General features: G+C 33.4%; 3 protein-coding genes across 5 annotated transcripts; 1 reads left to right on the forward strand and 2 right to left on the reverse strand.

The window, feature by feature from the left end:
- The first annotated feature begins 1,592 nt into the window (after nt 1-1,592).
- Nucleotides 1,593-7,143, forward strand: LOC106617264 (cytoplasmic aconitate hydratase). The gene is made up of 13 exons (XM_014234351.3): nt 1,593-1,862; nt 1,957-2,049; nt 2,802-2,971; nt 3,036-3,181; nt 3,841-3,910; nt 3,986-4,190; nt 4,270-4,572; nt 4,634-4,734; nt 4,820-4,936; nt 5,230-5,884; nt 5,947-6,379; nt 6,435-6,720; nt 6,796-7,143. The coding sequence occupies exons 1-13, from the start codon at nt 1,856-1,858 to the stop codon at nt 6,904-6,906; spliced, it is 2,697 nt and encodes an 898-aa protein (XP_014089826.3). The 5' UTR covers nt 1,593-1,855; the 3' UTR covers nt 6,907-7,143.
- A 1,650-nt stretch (nt 7,144-8,793) lies between these two features.
- Nucleotides 8,794-11,525, reverse strand: LOC106617233 (solute carrier family 25 member 44). Of its 3 annotated transcripts, XM_014234309.3 has the most exons (5): nt 11,366-11,504; nt 11,080-11,276; nt 10,069-10,952; nt 9,881-10,008; nt 8,794-9,817 (listed from the first exon to the last, which is right to left on the reverse strand). In XM_014234309.3, the coding sequence occupies exons 3-5, from the start codon at nt 10,751-10,753 to the stop codon at nt 9,626-9,628; spliced, it is 1,005 nt and encodes a 334-aa protein (XP_014089784.1). In that variant the 5' UTR covers nt 10,754-10,952; nt 11,080-11,276; nt 11,366-11,504; the 3' UTR covers nt 8,794-9,625. The 3 variants fall into 3 exon arrangements, with proteins under 3 accessions (XP_014089784.1, XP_014089783.1, XP_069961995.1); XM_014234308.3 differs by lacking the exon at nt 11,080-11,276 and having other exon boundaries at nt 11,366-11,525; XM_070105894.1 differs by lacking the exon at nt 11,366-11,504 and having other exon boundaries at nt 11,080-11,359.
- Nucleotides 11,526-13,576: 2,051 nt separating this feature from the next.
- Nucleotides 13,577-16,837, reverse strand: LOC106617242 (uncharacterized). The gene is made up of 2 exons (XM_014234317.3): nt 16,538-16,837; nt 13,577-15,278 (listed from the first exon to the last, which is right to left on the reverse strand). The coding sequence occupies exons 1-2, from the start codon at nt 16,620-16,622 to the stop codon at nt 13,927-13,929; spliced, it is 1,437 nt and encodes a 478-aa protein (XP_014089792.3). The 5' UTR covers nt 16,623-16,837; the 3' UTR covers nt 13,577-13,926.
- Between the last annotated feature and the right edge of the window lie 1,762 nt (nt 16,838-18,599).

Raw genomic sequence — 18,599 nt, forward strand, 5'->3', positions numbered from 1 at the left:
AGATAGATACTCAGAATTTGGAGTTATAAATAACACGATACATTTTCAGCCCTATGACATTTCGGTATAAGAAGTGCATATATACTATATATAAATATTTACGTTTTTATATTTATATACCATATATAATGTTAAATATGTTATAATTCAAAATTTGCAACAAAATTGGTTTGTAATTAATGTTAAAGATATTGGAGAAGTTACTCTTAATCACGGCATTCCGTTAAAAAAAATTACAATAACACAAATTATTACGATCAAATCACTACATTTTCAGACAATGTAAAAGCATACATACAAAATAAAGTTGAATATATGTCAGTTATACGGGTATATAAGGGGATATCTAATGTCTGGATTTGTTTATATCACATAAAATGGCAATTACATACACATTTTCAGCAATTAATTCTATACACACATACTTGGCAAGGTAAAGCAGTAAAGAGATATGGGTTTAAATACCTTGTCAATTATGTACGATTGACATACAATTTTTGCTAAAAAACTAGAAAATTTTGAAAAATTATCAAAATCTCGAAAAACATATTTTAACAGAGTTAGCATAGTCATATAGCCTTTTGTAGGGTGAATATAAATGAACTACCACATCTTATCATTTGGGGCTTAATTTTCTTTATTTTGTCCATATGTAATATAATATAACTTCGTTATCAAATTGGTTGTTAGCATTCAGTTTTTCATTAAACGTCGTGAGTTATTGGAAACCTATCAAATTTCTTAACTTTTAATATGGGTGGTTGCTGCAGTAAGTTTTACCACTTTTAAATAAAATAAAAATTATAATTTGTGTATAAAAATTTACATTTTAAGGTACGAGGAAATCCGTTGACTTACCATCTGTACCACCCGCTAATGATAAACTTAATTCGCGGGATTACCCAACTACCGGGGTAACCACAATTGGAAACTCCGGCACGAATATCGGCAGCACAAATTTGGCGTTGGAGGAGGATTAAAGGAACAAGTTGCATTCGTGATGATATGCGTGAAAGATATTGTTTAAAGTTAGGTCTTAATATAAGTATGTAGATTAGTGTGCTCTCCCAAATTTCATATGGGTATATATATTGTATCTAATACTATATAGTATTCGTACATACATATGATTACATATCGCATATCATAATATGGTTGACTCACAATTAGTAAGATATATGTACATATACTTACCATATAACTAGGTTAAACACGTGTAGAGATAGTGGCATTTACAAACCTAAAAAACCTTCTATTAAACGCAAAAATAAACAAAAATTTCATTGTACATTAATTAAATATTTATATTTTTGGAATAAAAATTAATGTATTGCTTGAATTTGTAATGGTTGCATACAATTATTTCGGGTATTGTTGTTGTAGAGGCAGAATTGTGCCGAGTGGACAGTCCTTGGCCGGAATAAATCCGGGTCCGTTCCGGTTAAGTAGACCCGACTGTTGTGGGAACGGACAATTATTTCGGTCTTCAGCGTTGTTATGAACGTAGCCACATGGTTGCATTTTTGATGTCATAAGATTTTTTCCAACTCAAGTAATAGCAAAGAAAATATTATACCATTAACATTCCACTTATATATGATAAGCTAGCAGAACTAGATAGCAAATACCTTTTAGCAGATAAATGTATTGGTTTGCTCTGACGACAGTTTACCGATTTTTATTTTGTGTTGATAATTAGCAATGCTCGTTTGGATCTGAATTCAAATGTTGGGATAATATTTCGGCATTGCCATTTGTTTGTGATAATCATTTGTGGTCAGACGTGCCTCCGGTGAAATTGTTGTTTCTCCTGTTATTCTGGGTTTTTTATACTAGTTTATACAAACTTTATACAATGGCCGGTAAGATAACTTAATACGAAATAAGACCAAATTTATTTTCATTAAAAACATGTTTATAAAGGAATATATCGTAATAAATATTTAAATTGTGTAGGTTCCAATCCTTTTGCGCAGTATCAAAAGTCATTTTCATTGAATGGAACAACATACAAATACTTTGACTTGGCTTCAATTGATCCAAACTACAGTAAGTACCTTTAATTGCCAAAATAAACATTTATTTAGCAAGCATTCAATTGATTTTTGTACTATACGCACGTATTCTATGCTCTACAGTTATATTTGTATTGAAATTAATAAAATCAAAAAAGTGCAATGCAACAAACGAGAATGCATTAATGGAGACGTTTATCGAAGTATGTTTAAGCACATACATAAAAGATATGTACGTACAAATCTTCGGGACAGTCGTTCTATTAACTCAGTATATGCTAATTTAATTGCAATGGCGTTTATGAAAAGTTAATTAAGCAGATCCCACCTTTGGAATGCATAGCACATGCATACATTCATATAACATTTGTTTCGATAAGCTTCATATGTATTTACAGGTATCAAAAGGTCAAGCAAGAATAAGACTATAAATTTTCAAATCAATACAAATCAGACATATACTAAACGCGCCACTTGAGCTTTGCTATCGCGCTAATGATTTGGCAAATCAAACTTTTGCATAATCATATGCGATAAAAAGAGGGCACGTACAGCATAATAATATTTATAAACATGTATTGCATAAGCGTGTAAGATTTTTCTTGAGCAATATATAAAAAAGCCGAACGAATAATTGTCAAGAATATTTTTATATATTATTGTTATCTCCTAATTAAGCGTTCTCTCTTATTATCGCTATGCATAATTTAAGCCAGTTAGTGATCATTAGCTGTTATCATTCATTCATTCAATATTTTATCTTTGCTACGTTTCCGTGTTAAATAGATAAACTACCGTACTCAATTCGTGTGCTCCTGGAATCTGCAGTAAGAAATTGCGATAACTTTTATGTTCTTGAAAAAGATGTGCAAAACATTTTGGCTTGGTCGCCCGACCTAAAGCAGGGTCAAAATGATGTGGAAGTTTCCTTCAAGCCGGCGCGTGTTATACTACAGGTCTGTACATAAATGTTTGTTTTTTGTGGATGTATTTAAAAGTAAAGTAATATTATTTAAATAGGATTTCACTGGTGTTCCCGCTGTTGTGGACTTCGCAGCAATGCGTGATGCAGTCTTAAAACTGGGCGGTAATCCCGAAAAAATTAACCCAATTTGTCCTGCCGATTTGGTGATTGACCATTCGGTCCAAGTGGATTTCACAAGAAGGTATGACCTACTATTATTTTCTTTTTATACCCCGAATTAGGTAAATTAAGTTTGCCACTAAGTTTGTAACCCCCAGAAAGAAACACCCTATAAAATATATGTACATATATATGCGAACTAGGCGCTCAGTTTTAGAGTTAAAAATATGCAGACATCATTTCCTCTTCAAGAAGCTGCTTATTTGTGCTGTTGTTGTTGTAGGGCAGAAATCTGCTGATCTGTTCCGGTTACTTAGGCCCGAATGTCAGGGGGAACGGCTGCTCATTTGTTGTTGTACAGGCAGATTTCTGCCGAGTTGACAGTCCTTGGCCGGAATAAATCCGGCTCCGTTCCAGTTATGTAGACCCGACTGTCGTGGGAACGGAACCGCCGGTTTCGGACCAATAGTATATAGCTGTCATACAACCTGAACAATTCAAATCAAGTTTTTATTTGACAAGATATTTTTACGAAATTTACCTTGCATTATTGCCCAAGGCAACGCTATAATATCCGAGCAAACTATTGAGATCGGGACATGATAGTATATAGCTGTCACACAAACTGAACGATAAATATCAAGTTCGATTTTGATTTTATTTGTGAAGGGTATTCTAGCTTCGGTACCACTGAAGTTAGCGGTTTTTTCTTGTTTCTTTTTATATTTTACTTACTTACAGCACGGACGCAGTAACAAAGAATGAAAGTTTGGAATTTCAACGCAATAAAGAACGTTTTACATTTTTAAAGGTATTTTAAAAACTGTGTATTTCCGCCACTTTTTTAAATCATATTATATATACCAATTATTTTATTTTCTAAAAGTGGGGAGCGCGCGCTTTCAACAACATGTTAATTGTTCCACCCGGTTCTGGTATAGTTCATCAAGTAAATTTGGAATATCTGGGTCGTGTAGTATTCGAGGAAGGTAACGGTAATACAAAACTGCTCTATCCGGATAGTGTTGTCGGTACCGATTCACACACACCCATGATAAATGGTTTAGGAGTACTTGGTTGGGGTGTCGGAGGTAAGCTTCACTCATAAGATCTTCTTCAAGTGCCTAACATTTCAAAACACCTTCCACATTTATATTTTTTATTACAAAGGTATTGAAGCTGAAGCTGTTATGTTGGGGCAATCGATTTCCATGTTGTTACCAGAGGTAGTTGGCTACAAGCTTGTTGGAAAACTGGGACCACTCGTTACATCCACTGATTTGGTATTGACTATTACCAAAAATCTAAGACAACTAGGTGTTGTTGGCAAATTCGTTGAATTCTATGGCCCAGGTGTTGCAGAGTTGAGTATAGCAGATCGTGCCACCATCGGTAATATGTCTCCCGAAAACGGTGCAACTGTGAGCTTCTTCCCCATCGACGAAAACACATTGGCTTATTTAAGGCAAACAAGTAAATTTTGAACAAATAAATAGTTAAAAAAGAAATTTCCTAAATGTTGCCTTAAATGCAGATCGGTCAGAGGAAAAAATTGAGGTTATCCGGCAATATTTAAAAGAAACTGGACAATTACGTAATTATAATGATGTCTCACAAGACCCAAATTACTCTCAGGTATTTATTAGATTCTACACAAAATTGATCGAATATTGTAATTAATAATTTGTTTTTTTTTGTAATTATTGTTTCTTAAATTTAGACTCTAACCCTTGACCTGTCAACTGTGGTTACTTCTGTTTCCGGACCTAAACGACCACATGATCGTGTTGCAGTTACAGATATGAAGAGCGACTTCCAAGCTTGTCTGGTCAATCCTGTAAGTGTAAACTGATATTAATATTCTCTTCAAGACGAAAACAAGAACATTTTCTCTTAAATTTATATATAAATACATATATAAGCAAATTAAATTAAATACATAATCGAAATATACATTACCCGTTCGACTAGTTTCGCATTAATATACTCATAAAGGAATATTGGTCAACAATGCTACCTATATTGAATACATTAATTAAAAGACAAAATATATATTGTAAATAATTTTCAAAAAATATGTATAATTAATATTGTTACTGACATTTGTATAATTCACTTAAACTTTTATAGGTCGGCTTTAAAGGATTCGCCATTGCTCCAGAAACTCTGCAAGCCGCAGGACAATTCCAATGGGATAATGGAAAAACTTACACCATTCGCCATGGTTCAGTTGTGATTGCTGCAATTACATCTTGTACAAACACTTCCAATCCTTCGGTCATGTTGGGAGCCGGCTTACTTGCCAAAAAGGCGGTGGAAAAGGGACTGTCAGTGACGCCTTATATTAAAACATCGCTATCACCAGGATCTGGTGTAGTTACCTATTATTTGCAAGAATCAGGAGTTATTCCATACTTACAGAAGTTAGGTTTTGATATTGTCGGCTATGGTTGTATGACATGTATCGGCAACTCCGGACCACTCGACGATAATGTTGTAAATACCATCGAAAAGAATGGCTTGGTGTGCTGTGGGGTTTTGTCGGGCAACCGCAACTTCGAAGGTCGCATTCATCCTAACACCCGCGCCAATTACTTGGCTAGTCCACTGTTGGTTATTGCTTACGCAATTGCTGGTCGTGTCGATATTGATTTTGAGACTGAACCATTAGGTCAGGGCCCGTCTGGTGAAAAGGTATTCTTGCGTGATATTTGGCCAACTCGCAATGAAATCCAAGACGTCGAAAGCAAACACGTCATACCAGCTATGTTCAAAGAAGTTTATAGTATGACAATCAATCCGAAAGAAATAACCAAAATCAACTAACGCAAATTATATTATTCTTAGGTAAAATTACATTAGGCTCTGAAGACTGGCAAAAGATTGAGGTGGCTGAAAGCAAATTATATCCCTGGAATAGTGAGTCTACATACATAAAGCACCCACCATTTTTCGAGGGTATGACACGTGAATTGCCACCACTGAAGGGTATACAAAATGCGCGCTGCTTATTGTACTTGGGTGATTCTGTTACAACAGATCATATATCACCGGCCGGTTCTATCGCAAGAAATTCGCCCGCTGCACGTTATCTCTCCGAACGTAATTTGACGCCACGCGATTTCAATTCGTATGGATCACGTCGTGGCAATGATGCTGTAATGGCCCGCGGTACCTTCGCAAATATTCGTTTAGTTAATAAATTGGTAAGCAAAACCGGTCCACGTACCGTGCATATACCAAGCAACGAAAAAATGGATGTGTTCGATTGTGCTGATCGGTAAGTAGAAATGAAAAGTACAAAACCTTAAATCTTATTTACATTATTTATTTAGTTATCGTGAAGATGGCACACCATTGGTGCTTATAGCAGGTAAAGACTACGGTAGCGGTTCCAGTCGCGATTGGGCTGCTAAAGGCCCCTTGTTATTAGGCATTAAAGCCGTTATTGCTGAGTCTTATGAACGTATTCATCGCTCTAATTTGGTTGGTATGGGCATCGTACCTCTGCAATTCTTACCAGGACAAAATGCAGAAACTCTCAATCTAAATGGACGTGAGGTATACAATATTTCTATACCAGAGAGCGGTTTAAAGCCTGGCCAGAAGATTCAAGTTGAGGTTTGTGTCATGTTATATGCACAGATTTGTATGATATTTCCTTATTTTTAACAAATGCACTGATTTCAAATGCAGGCTGATGGCACAGTGTTCGACACGATTGTAAGATTCGACACGGAAGTCGATATTACCTACTACAGGAACGGTGGAATTCTTAACTATATGATCCGCAAAATGTTTGCTTAATTAAAAAAGAGCAACAATATGGACCACATATATGGATATAAAATATAAAAGGAAACCATTTCCATAAGCCATTTATTATTCAGAGTTTAAACTTTCCAGTAGTGCATAAAATGCAAAATATTTGTAATAATGAGGCATCAAGGTTAAAAGGGTAATTTCATATTTACAAACATGTTACATAATAAAATATATCATATATACAATTTTAATAATGATTAAATTGAAGTGTGTAATGTGTTTCTCGATTTTCATTGACTACTCACAGCTCGTCATTCCATTCCAGTTTTGTGACGCTTCGGATTCAATTTTTCATTCGAAAATTCTCTTCAAATTCAAAGGTCGGCAAAATTGTAACTATTAACCGTTGTTATTAGAATTCAGTTTTTTTGAAACGTCGGACACATTTTAATACTATGAGATAAACAAAGCCCAGTGATGAAAGGCAACAGAACAATTATTTGAACAAAACTGAACTTGGTATATCTCATATATCAAAACTGATACGGTATTTTGGATACACGCAAGTGTAGAATGCCATTTATGCTAAATCACATTAAAATACTTAGATGCTTACAAAAGAGCTATCTAAAAGAAACAGCAACTGTGATATGCAAACACTTCGAGTTGAATAAAATCACGGCTACTATTTCCTTAGATAACTCGATATAACTCTATAACTGGTTTGCACAACGAGACATACACTGACGAATCTTATACATAACGCCACGTTGATATTGTTTCTTGTACTAATTTACACAACGAAATGCATTGATGTTCTAGCTTTATGATCGCTAAATACGCACTGGGATAGACCGTCATCATAAGCTAGCACACCAAAGCAATTAATTGTGAAATATCCTTTAACTAATACCGTAGAAGCTACTATATATGTACACTTTGAAATCAGATATCCATGTGCTAGGTTTAAAATTACAATTTTCAATTTTTTTGTTCAACGTTTCTGGACGTCTATGGATTTCCGCGCTAACTAAGTATGCATGTAGCAAATGCAGGCCCTCTTATAAGCTCGTCTTTTGCGTTCAATGCCCTAATTCTATGTCATTTATCGGGTTACTTACGAATGCAAAAAATTTCTGCTAAAACAAGAGTTAAAAACGCAGAAAAAATTACCAATTTTACTGCAAACTCAAAACATGTTGTAGCTTAAGAAAGCAATTTTCTGTTATAGTCAGCACTATATATCTTCATTTTGATTGAATTGGCATTACAATCGCACACGACAACGGCGACGTATTCATTTTGGTAAGGTTATATATATATATATATATATATAATAACTGATACCTCATACTTATGTTATGAAGAATACTAGTGCACGCGTGTACACATGCACACACAGAGTACTCCAAGCACATTCAGACTTAAGTATGTATTTTTACATTTTTCGAATGGACCTTTACCATTACAAGCATTGTATTATTGGTGATTCCTGTTAATCAAAAATAGTATTGGCAAGTAAATGCTGTATTAGGAATTTTTTTTTTAGTTTTTGACTATTTAACTATTTAAGAAAAAATAATGTAGAGCACTGAAGGAGAGATTATCATATAAGTATCGAGCACATGTAACATCATAAAAAATACATATGGTACATATATTTTAATATCAATAAATTGATGAATCAGGGCGCCCGCATCATCCTACATCCTCCCCGGGCTCCGAGTTTTTGCAACACGTCAGTACATTTTGCAGTTCAACGAAAAATGTTTAGTCTATCAGGCTATACTTCCGAATTTAAGTGTATTTGAGTGGTTTGAAGTTTTTAATTTTTTCTGCTAACATCAGTTGCAGTTCGCATTTAAAAATACTAATCATTCCAACGTGTATGCATATAAATTCCCAAATAACAGAAAATAAATACTCACATTTAATTTCATTCAAAATTATTAAGAATAATGTATACATATTTTATTGTTTTTGGGTTTTTTGTTTTTGTTTTTATTACTACCTGACCAGAACTTTTCTTGTTTTGCTTGTTTGCATATTCTCGACTAAATTGCAATATTTATGTTTGTTATAGTTGCACTTATATTTCTAAAACACATACATAACTATTCCACATTGATAACATTTATAATAATTTTTATTACTACCAAAAGATTACACAAAATTATGTTAATAAGCAATTCGTTCCAATCTTTCGAATTAATAATAATTAATGTTAAACAAGTAAAAAGTTTACTTTGAAAACATTGCTCAATAAATTAGCTAAACTTCATTAAAACTAAAATACCAACAATGGCTTATTACAAAATCTCTACTTTTATTACTATTTAGTTTGCGCATATTTTGCAATAATTACAACAAATTTCTGTTAAACATTTGCTAGCTTTAATCATAAAATTAATTTATTAATGTTCCAGTATTTACAGCATAATTTATAATAATTCTATTTAGCCCCTGAAGAAGGATGTGTACACCACAAGATAATACATTCACACATGTTTATTGTTATCAATTTCCATAATAAATATGTATGTCGATAAGAGAGGCTAGCAAATATGACAATATAAATTGATACACAAATACATGAGGCAAATTCGATTACTATTTAGAAAAAGTAATTTCTTTGGCATGCTTATGTACGGTATTTATTTGATTGGGATGTGATTCTGATGATTTCATGTGAGTTTGTATACATTTAACACTTGGTGGTTACATAGTTGTGCATATTCATAGCTCTATAATAACTAAGAATTTACCAACGTATTTGCTGTTTGTATTGCTCTTCAACTGCTATTCGTTTTATTGTCTCGTAGCCTAAAATTATGCTAAATGAAAATGCCGCAGACTGTACTAGTCGTGCGGACAAACCTTTAAAGAAACAGTGTAGATGCTCTTCTCGCCACAACTCTTGAAATGCAACACGCATTGATTCCAGTCTTTGCACCTTAAAGAATAACAGTTAATTTTCAGTTAAGTGGACGGAACGGAAACTCAATGGTTTACTTACTTGAAGGCGAGCTCTGACTATATCAAGCGGATTTGTGATTATGGTAGTAGTAAATCCACCTAAACTACCTGCAACGCATTGAATGAAGAGATGTGACACCCAAGGAGGACATATTCGACACAGTTCATCTAAAATTTGAAAACATTGAATACATATTTAAATTCTATTTATTTTATCGCATTTCTTACCTTGATACAAGTGATAAAAAGCCCACCACATTGCAGAATTGGGTACATATGCCATTAAACTTGCTGTATAGCCACGATAGAAACCACGAAAACCATCACGTTTCAATATTTCACGTGATATATCCATTGACAATGCAAATCGACTGCGACCAGGTCCGGTTTTTATGCCGAGTGGGTTGAGATCCGCTCTAGGACCTGCATGTGCTGCCATACCCAATACCATAGCATGTTGTGATATTACATCAAATGGCACCACAATAGTTTGGCCAACGAGTGAAGCACAACCACCCGCAACTAGTGCTTTGGAACGGTGACCCGCACCTATTTCATTTAGTAGGTGTCGTACACCCTCATATGTACTTATATAGAATACACCTGACACAATTTGCACTGATGATATCCAAAAACCACGATATAGACCGGGAACACCTTCTGATCGATATATTTTTATTGCACAGTCAATCATGCCTTTATACACATCACTTTTATATTGCACTTGTAATTGTGTTTTTATGACGGTCAATGGGAATAGGCAACACCGCACAGAAAACGAACTCAGCATAGAAAGTGGAAAAAATTTCGTTTTGTTCATCATGTCCCATTCAATGGTACGTATGTATGGGGTGGCATCTACGGAACTACCAGAACCGGTAACAGCTCCACTTGCAACTGAAATGCGATTCATGATGTTAGCTCTTAATAAGGTGGAGACCAAAAGAGTTGGCAGCGGCTGCGGTGAAGTTGATTCTGACAAAAGTATTTTTTGTAGAAAGCCCGTACATTCAGATTTGTGATGCAATGATGGTGATAAATTTTGACAGTCCTAAGAAAGCTGTACGCTCCGATGTTCCAGCAAGTAAAAGCTAAGTACAACTCATTTCGTGCTGCAAAAGCAAAATTAAATCCAAACGTATATATTATTTAATATTTATTTTCTTTGCTAATGTCATTGACCATGATGTTTGTTCAGGGTCAATACTTAAAACTTTTATATGTATATATTTAACATACCATTGTGTATAAAGCCAAACAATTAAAAAAGATTCATTGTCTTGTATTAAATACTTAAAGGATTTATATCCTTAAAGGAAACATTATTAAGCACTAGTTATATAACAACCACGATTGTCCACCGTATGACACACTATTGTAAACATCCCATCTTGACCAATATAAGTATTTAACGTTGAGTATAATGAAATACATCACTGACTTGCGAAAATTGCAATTTTTGTTTATTGATATAAAACATACGAACGCTTGTAAAGCACTTATAATTTGAATTTCAGAAACTTACACTTTAAAAGCCGAAGTCTATTTAATGAGTTCACAAGTTAAATAATCATTGCCAATGGATTATTGTTGAGAAAAAATTGTACTAAACTACCACACGTTAATAATAAAAATTCTTGCTGATAAGCAAAACACAATCACTAAAATGACAATTACAAACGTCAACGAAGTTGTCAGTGTACCTGTCTAAGTTTGAAAATGGGTAGTTTGCAAAGGTAGAGGATTTCGGAATTGTACCCATTAGGAAAAGAATGTGTTTACATAAACGAAAATGAGTGCAACAATATGTTAATAAAATTTGTTTAAATAAAAACAAAACATATAAAATTATATTTTGTGTGAAATAATTCAAATAAAAAATATTTTTTTTTAATAAATGGGATCATTGTACATTAAATTATATCTACCGTGTAAGTTTTTACTTGATTTCCTCATTATGATTTTAGCAAACACCGGTATATTAATATATAACAGCATTTCACAACTTACAGCTAACAGGTATTATTTCGATTCGATTCAAGTTAATTATAGCTACATGTTAAAACAAAACATATCCATATGAGAATAGTTAAAAAATTGTTGCATTTCACTTATGTGTGTGTATTAATTTTTTAAAATTTACATTTCGTGTATTACAACTAAGTATGTAGTTCAACGATTTTGCACACACATATACATACATCAGTAGGAGCAGCATTTTTGGAGCCATATTTGTACAAATTTTCATATATACTTTATATACCATATACGCAGATTGATATGTATTTCCACATACATATAATCATTTAAAAATACAAGTTTATGCACTTACCTGTACTTACATACAACACATATGTAAATATATTCATAGTATATGTATGCATATGTATATATATAATTGCTTAAAGGACCCTCATCTGTGACCAATAAGAAGTCAAATAAGGCCGTTACAAGCATGCGCCATAGAAATTATCATCATCAAGCTCCGCCTCTGCCAATATAAGATGTGATACTTATACATAGATGAGCTCAATTCCAAATCCTTTTCCATCTTTTCAAGCAGTAACGGTACGAGTTTTAAAAGTGTAGCATAAATGCGTCTCTAAGAAATCTGTAAAGTGTGCTCAATATATTATATATAAACTATTAGCTAATTTAATGTTGATTACACTACTTTTTATTTTATATGTATTCTTAAAGTGAGCATAAATTCAAATATCGAATTATTCAACATATAGTGAAATGTAAAAAGAAATAAGAGAAAAACTGTTAATTATACCATTAAACGGATAAATTAAATGATCGTAAAGGAATCTAATGGATACTCATAAATTGGTAAGAAATTAACGTAAAAATTAAATACATAATGCATACATAAACACATTAATAAAAAATTAATTCATTAGAATTAATGCGTAACAACTTCCGATCCGATTTTCCAACAAAAAAGGACAACCTTTGACCGTTTTCAATTATTTTTATAATAAATCTAACAAAATATTTTTATAAATTTGGTACGATATTTGAAATAGCACATAGAGAAAAATGCATGATAAACTTTGCCACTCCTGAAAAAAAACGTACGCTTTTTTAAATCTCCAAGAGCCAAGATAAAGTGCTGACGAAAACATTACTTGTGAGGCAACAATAACAGACTTTTGGTCCAACCATTATTATGACGTAATGGTAAAAAAAAAATATGAACAGAATAGATCCAAAATTTCGCTCATTTTATAGATAAACTAGTATATTGCACCAGTAAAAAGTTCCATCGACCCCTAGAAAGTATTGAACTACTAAGAAAACAATGCTATTCTTGGGTTCGGCCCTACTCAGTCCCGCCCTCTTACCATTACCATTACAAAATTTTTGAAATTACTTTCATTATCAACGGACACTTTACTGTGTTTAATCTTTATTGCAAAAATTTCATGAAACTAAATACAAATTTCCTTATGAAAGAACTAAAATTTTTAATAAATATTTTAGGTAAACATACAAATACATACATTTTTAATAAAGCTTACATTTTAAACAAAAAATTCTTATCGTATTTAAACTTGATCTACATGCATAAATTTACATATCAACGTTTTGTTAGCAACATGTATATTTTGCCAGCTAAGAGTGCAAAGGTAATAAGTCTAACTTTTCAAATACTACGTGGAGGAAAAAGTAAAAAAAAAAAATATCTAATTTCTCTAAGAAATCGAAATATGGAAGATAAAAAAGATTCTCAATTGTTTTATTAAAAGAGGATTTACCTACATTTTATTTTTTCCTATTAAAAATATATCATATTTCTAAAAAAATTAGATTTAGCACCCTTCCATTCATAGCCAGTCATTTATGAAATAATTAATTAATTATTCCAAATTAAGAGAAAATGTTTATCATATTATTAAATATGGTTACAAACTATGAGAACATTTATAACGTGTTGACCTTGTATATTATAAAATAAATTACCGCTTACGATTTCAAAATTTATATAAATAATTATTTTTTCTAAAACCGTATCAATTAAGTATAAACTAATAACCATAGCAATGTTAAAATACATTTCTACTCCTCAGATTTCCCCAATCAGCCATAACTCAAGGTGTAACCCATATTTTCCATTAATGTTTCCTTAATAGCCGGTTGAAGAGCGCGTTGCATATATGTAGTTAGTAAGCCCCGTACACCCATTGAAAAAATCTTCTCCAATTCACTTGAGAAAGCGTCTCCCGCCTCATCGCGATCGCGCACATTTTCCCGCTCGAAGTCATCGTTGGCTCCCCTTAAGTCGCTGAAAAGATCTGCAAAAGCTCTAGCATCTGGAGCTATTAGGTCTTGCAAGTCATCGGATATGTTAAGTATATCGTCATCGAAACTGAACTCATCGCTCCATGTCGGTTTACTCATTTCATGTCGAAATGTATTACTGTCGCGTTTTTCGCGAAACTGCGCACGATCCAAATTCTCACTATCACGACCATCATAAAATATATTTTCATTAGAATCTTCATTTACGCGCCAGTGACGGTCATGGTTCCGGCCATTCGTTTTTTGATACTTCTCACTTCGTATATCATACGCATAGGGATTGTAATATTTACGCCAACGGTTTCCAGATGTTTGTGTTTGCGTAGCTGCAGTACCCAAAACCACATGAGGATCTGAGAGTTCGACTGCTGGGGGTTTTACTGTTCCCTGAGTGGCTGTTTCACTTTCAAAACCAAATCGACGTTTGGAATTTTGCCGCAATCTCACAGCCGAGGGTCCCTGACAACCGTGTGCAAAAACGGATATAAATCCAGGCTCAGCAAAATGTGAATCCGTTCGCACCGAAGCGGCACCGATTCGACGGGATTCCTCATTTACAGCACTTTCAAACCCAATTGGAATGGTACGAAATTCTATACCAGCACGACGTAAGCGTAAAATCATGTGACATTTGCCACCAGTTGGTTGCAGTACTACTTTACCACTAATTGTTAAATCGGGGAATATGAGACGCGTGTCCAACGTTGAGTTTTGTGTACTGAATCTGCATTTATCGACCTCAACCCAGCGCGGACTAGTGGATTTCGACGGCAGACGCACTCTCAAATCCTCAACATCAACGCTGGAGACAGCAGCTAATTTATGTGGTTGTCGTCGATTTTGTGTAAAGTCTGAGGAGAATAAATTATTGAATCTTCCCATGTATGCCGGTGTCTCGGTTTGAGGTTGACGTTGAATATTCTTTGCATAATAGCCTCGATCGCCACCAGAATAAAAATCATCTTCTGGTTCACTATTTTGACCATAGAATGTTTGATAGAGTGTGTATGGTGTTTCACCAGAAAATGATCTGGAACTTTTCGCTGGTATACTACGTCGACGCATGTGCTCTAAGGCGTTTTCTAAGCGACTCGAACAGCGTTGTTGTTTGTAGGGTTGTGCAATAACGTCTGAAAGAGATAGAGATTTGGCAAATATATAATACATGTTTTGAATTTTTTCCATAATTATTTAATAAATTGAACGAAATTGCGAATTGAGTATTCAAGAATGCAAAAAATGTATGTATGTAAGTTTGAGTCCAACTTTCAGACAAAATTACCTTACGGGGGTATTCTAGTCTAAAGGCCCGAATTGCGGGCGTTTTTAGACAATTAATAAATAACAATTGAATGTTTTACCATTTGTTTATTCATATCCCAAGGATACATAAAATAAATAAAACAATGACGGGCTCTTGCTGATTACCAATGGCTTTATGGTAAGAAATATCATATATGAGATATTTAAAAAATTATTTAGGCAAAATTTCTAGTAAATCGACTGATTAGACCATGATATAGCGTGATAACCCTATAGAAAAAGGTAGTTTCGAGAAAAATGGGTTTGAGATTTCGTCTTCCTTTCAAACCGAATTGAATGAATACTCAACCTCCTTAAAGGGTTAGGCCAATACAGCGCAAAACTAACCTAATATTGAATTTCCTTTTCAGGCTTTATTAAACAGTTTTTGAGTGTATGAATAATGTGTACATTGAAATTTTTATACAAAATGACGGCTACTGTCCCAATCTTCGGGATCACCGTTTTCAAGAGGACCTCTACGGGTCACAGTGACTGTAGGAACTCATGTTATCCAGCAAAATAAAAAATGAGCTCTTAATCTACAATATATAAGACTTTCAAGTAAATATTTTATATTTATATATTTTTCCTATTTTACACTTCACTATAAAACCCCTTTAGAGTCAGAAAAAATCACAAACCGCGAAATAATTTATGAAGTGTTTTACCGATTTTATATAATTATATAACCGATCTGTTATATATTTCTCAGATATAAATGCTTTATATTCATTTATGTATCCCATTTTGATCTGTAGTTTCTTAGCAAGCATACAGTGTTCGTTAAAGTTCTCAATTTGTAAAGTTTTAAAAGATAATCTCAAAGCAAGTTAAGTCTATCTAAAATGTTTTATACAGGAGATTGTGATACATTTTTACACTTTAATTTATTGAGTATATCATTAGTTTTGTTACACACACTGTTAGAATCAGCAAACACCAATTTAACAAATTCAATTTTATATCAATACCAAAACCATACTTTGGAATTTGATTTAATTTTTAACTTGATCACTTGACTTGAAGGTCTTAAGCATTTCACTGAAACGCACAATTTGAACACAATTTTGTTTATATCAAATACCTTCGGATTTGCTGAGTAGGATCACATAAAAGAATAAAAATACTGCTTTTAAAAATGGCACAGGGTACTTCTTTTTGGCTTTCATTTTAGAATGCGGATGTCTTTCGTTATGCACACCTGGACTTTCTGGCTTGTGAAATTAATGCTATTTTAATATTAAATATAACAAAAAGTCTTTGTTTTCGTGACTTTCCCGAATCCGTGAAATACAGCATAAATTTAGGCAAGACCGTTCCGTTCTCCTCTGTTGCACTGTTGAAAATGGTATTAAAAGTGGCAAGTTGAATTGTGAAGCCTCAACTGAGTACCGAAGAAGTTTAAAGATATTGTGCTTCTTGTATTACGGCGTGAACGCAAGCGCAACTGGAACCATAACCTACCAAGTACTTAGTACATATAGTAAGTACATACATATACATATTGTATGCATGTATGGGTCATGTCCAAATGAAGATTTCTATAACTTAAACCCATGGCACTGCCTCATTGTCGTCACTTCCAACATTGTTGTTGTTGTTTTTGTACCAGCACCTTCGTCTTCAGTGAAAGTGTTTTCCACAACAAATAGCCATTGTAAGTTTCATTTACTTAATGCATATGTACATATGTACATGAATAAACGTTCAGATATAGTTGTATTCAAGTTCAGTGGCGTTTTACGAAAATCCACAGAAGAGGGGAACTTACTAAACATATACTTATTAACAATAGGCGAGTGAAAATAATAAATTTTTTCACAAAAATTCTACATATCAACAATGTAAAATTCCCGATCGTAATTCAAATATGAAAAAAACTTTTTTGCACGAACAAACCTATGCTAGTGCAAGATGTCAGAACATAAACTTGAAATCACTAAATTCTTAAAGAAGTCACCATTATATGCTCTAATCTTAACTCTCTAGTATTAAAGTATATAACATTAAATTAAACAAGTAAATTTATTATTTCATTAAATAAATAATTTCATGAGAACCAAGAAAAAATGTTAACTTCGATTCGGTGATTGTAGCATTGCCTTAAGAAATCATAAATGCCAAATTTCAAAAGGATATCTTGTCAGGACTTTGGTTTGATCGATCCGTTTGTACGACAGCTATATCCTATAGTTATCCGATATTACGGGTCCAACAAATGAACAGCTTCTTGAGGAGAGAAGGGCGTGAGCAAATTTTCAGGTTCGCGTACATACGCACAGAAGGACATCGTTAAATCAACTTAGCTGGGCACGTCGTTCATTTATATATTAATATATACTTTATAGGGTCTTCGACGTTTCTTTCTACCAATTGTTACCAACTTCGTGACAAAATTAATATAATCTGTTCAGGGTATCAAAATAGTGGCATGTAACCCTGATATACCCCTTCTGACATTATTTAGTGCTACAACAGTTACACTTACCTACTTATATACATACTAAATTTCAATGGAAAGAAAAACTGGTGAATCCAACGGAACCGTTAGTGAATCGGTGATTGTACGAAAGTTTTTTTCATTTTGTTTTATTTCGATTTTCACACACAACCTCCATAGCACTCCACGCTACCAACACCCACAACAAACGATCGTGCGACTAAAGAAATAAGTATGCATATACATACACATGTATGTACCATACATACATATACATATCTACATAATTTTATGTATTTTCATAAAACATACACAGTATATTTCTAACCAAATTTTAGGAAAACGTGCGGAAGGTGCTAACGCATGTAACTATCTGTGTATGTTTTCACAAGTATGTACATATGTATATACTGGTTGCTTTTCGCAGTGAGTCTGCACACTTGAATAATGATTTTAACGAAAGTTCATAATTTATGTATGAAAATGTTGGTGTTGCAAAAAATAAATACAATTAAAATTTTGAATTAAGCTTTTATACCCATGAATATATAGAATGCTCGGAGTATTCAAAGAGTTGAAAGTCCCAAAATCGGAAACAACCACGTCTATTAATTTAATACTTATAATTTTCTGATATTTGCAAATAATAGTAATACATACTAAAATGTGAAAATCAGAATATATTATATATAGTTGACATAGTTGC

Source organism: Bactrocera oleae, chromosome 2 (genome assembly GCF_042242935.1).
Source record: "Bactrocera oleae isolate idBacOlea1 chromosome 2, idBacOlea1, whole genome shotgun sequence".
In the NCBI taxonomy this organism is placed as follows: Eukaryota; Metazoa; Arthropoda; class Insecta; order Diptera; family Tephritidae; genus Bactrocera; species Bactrocera oleae.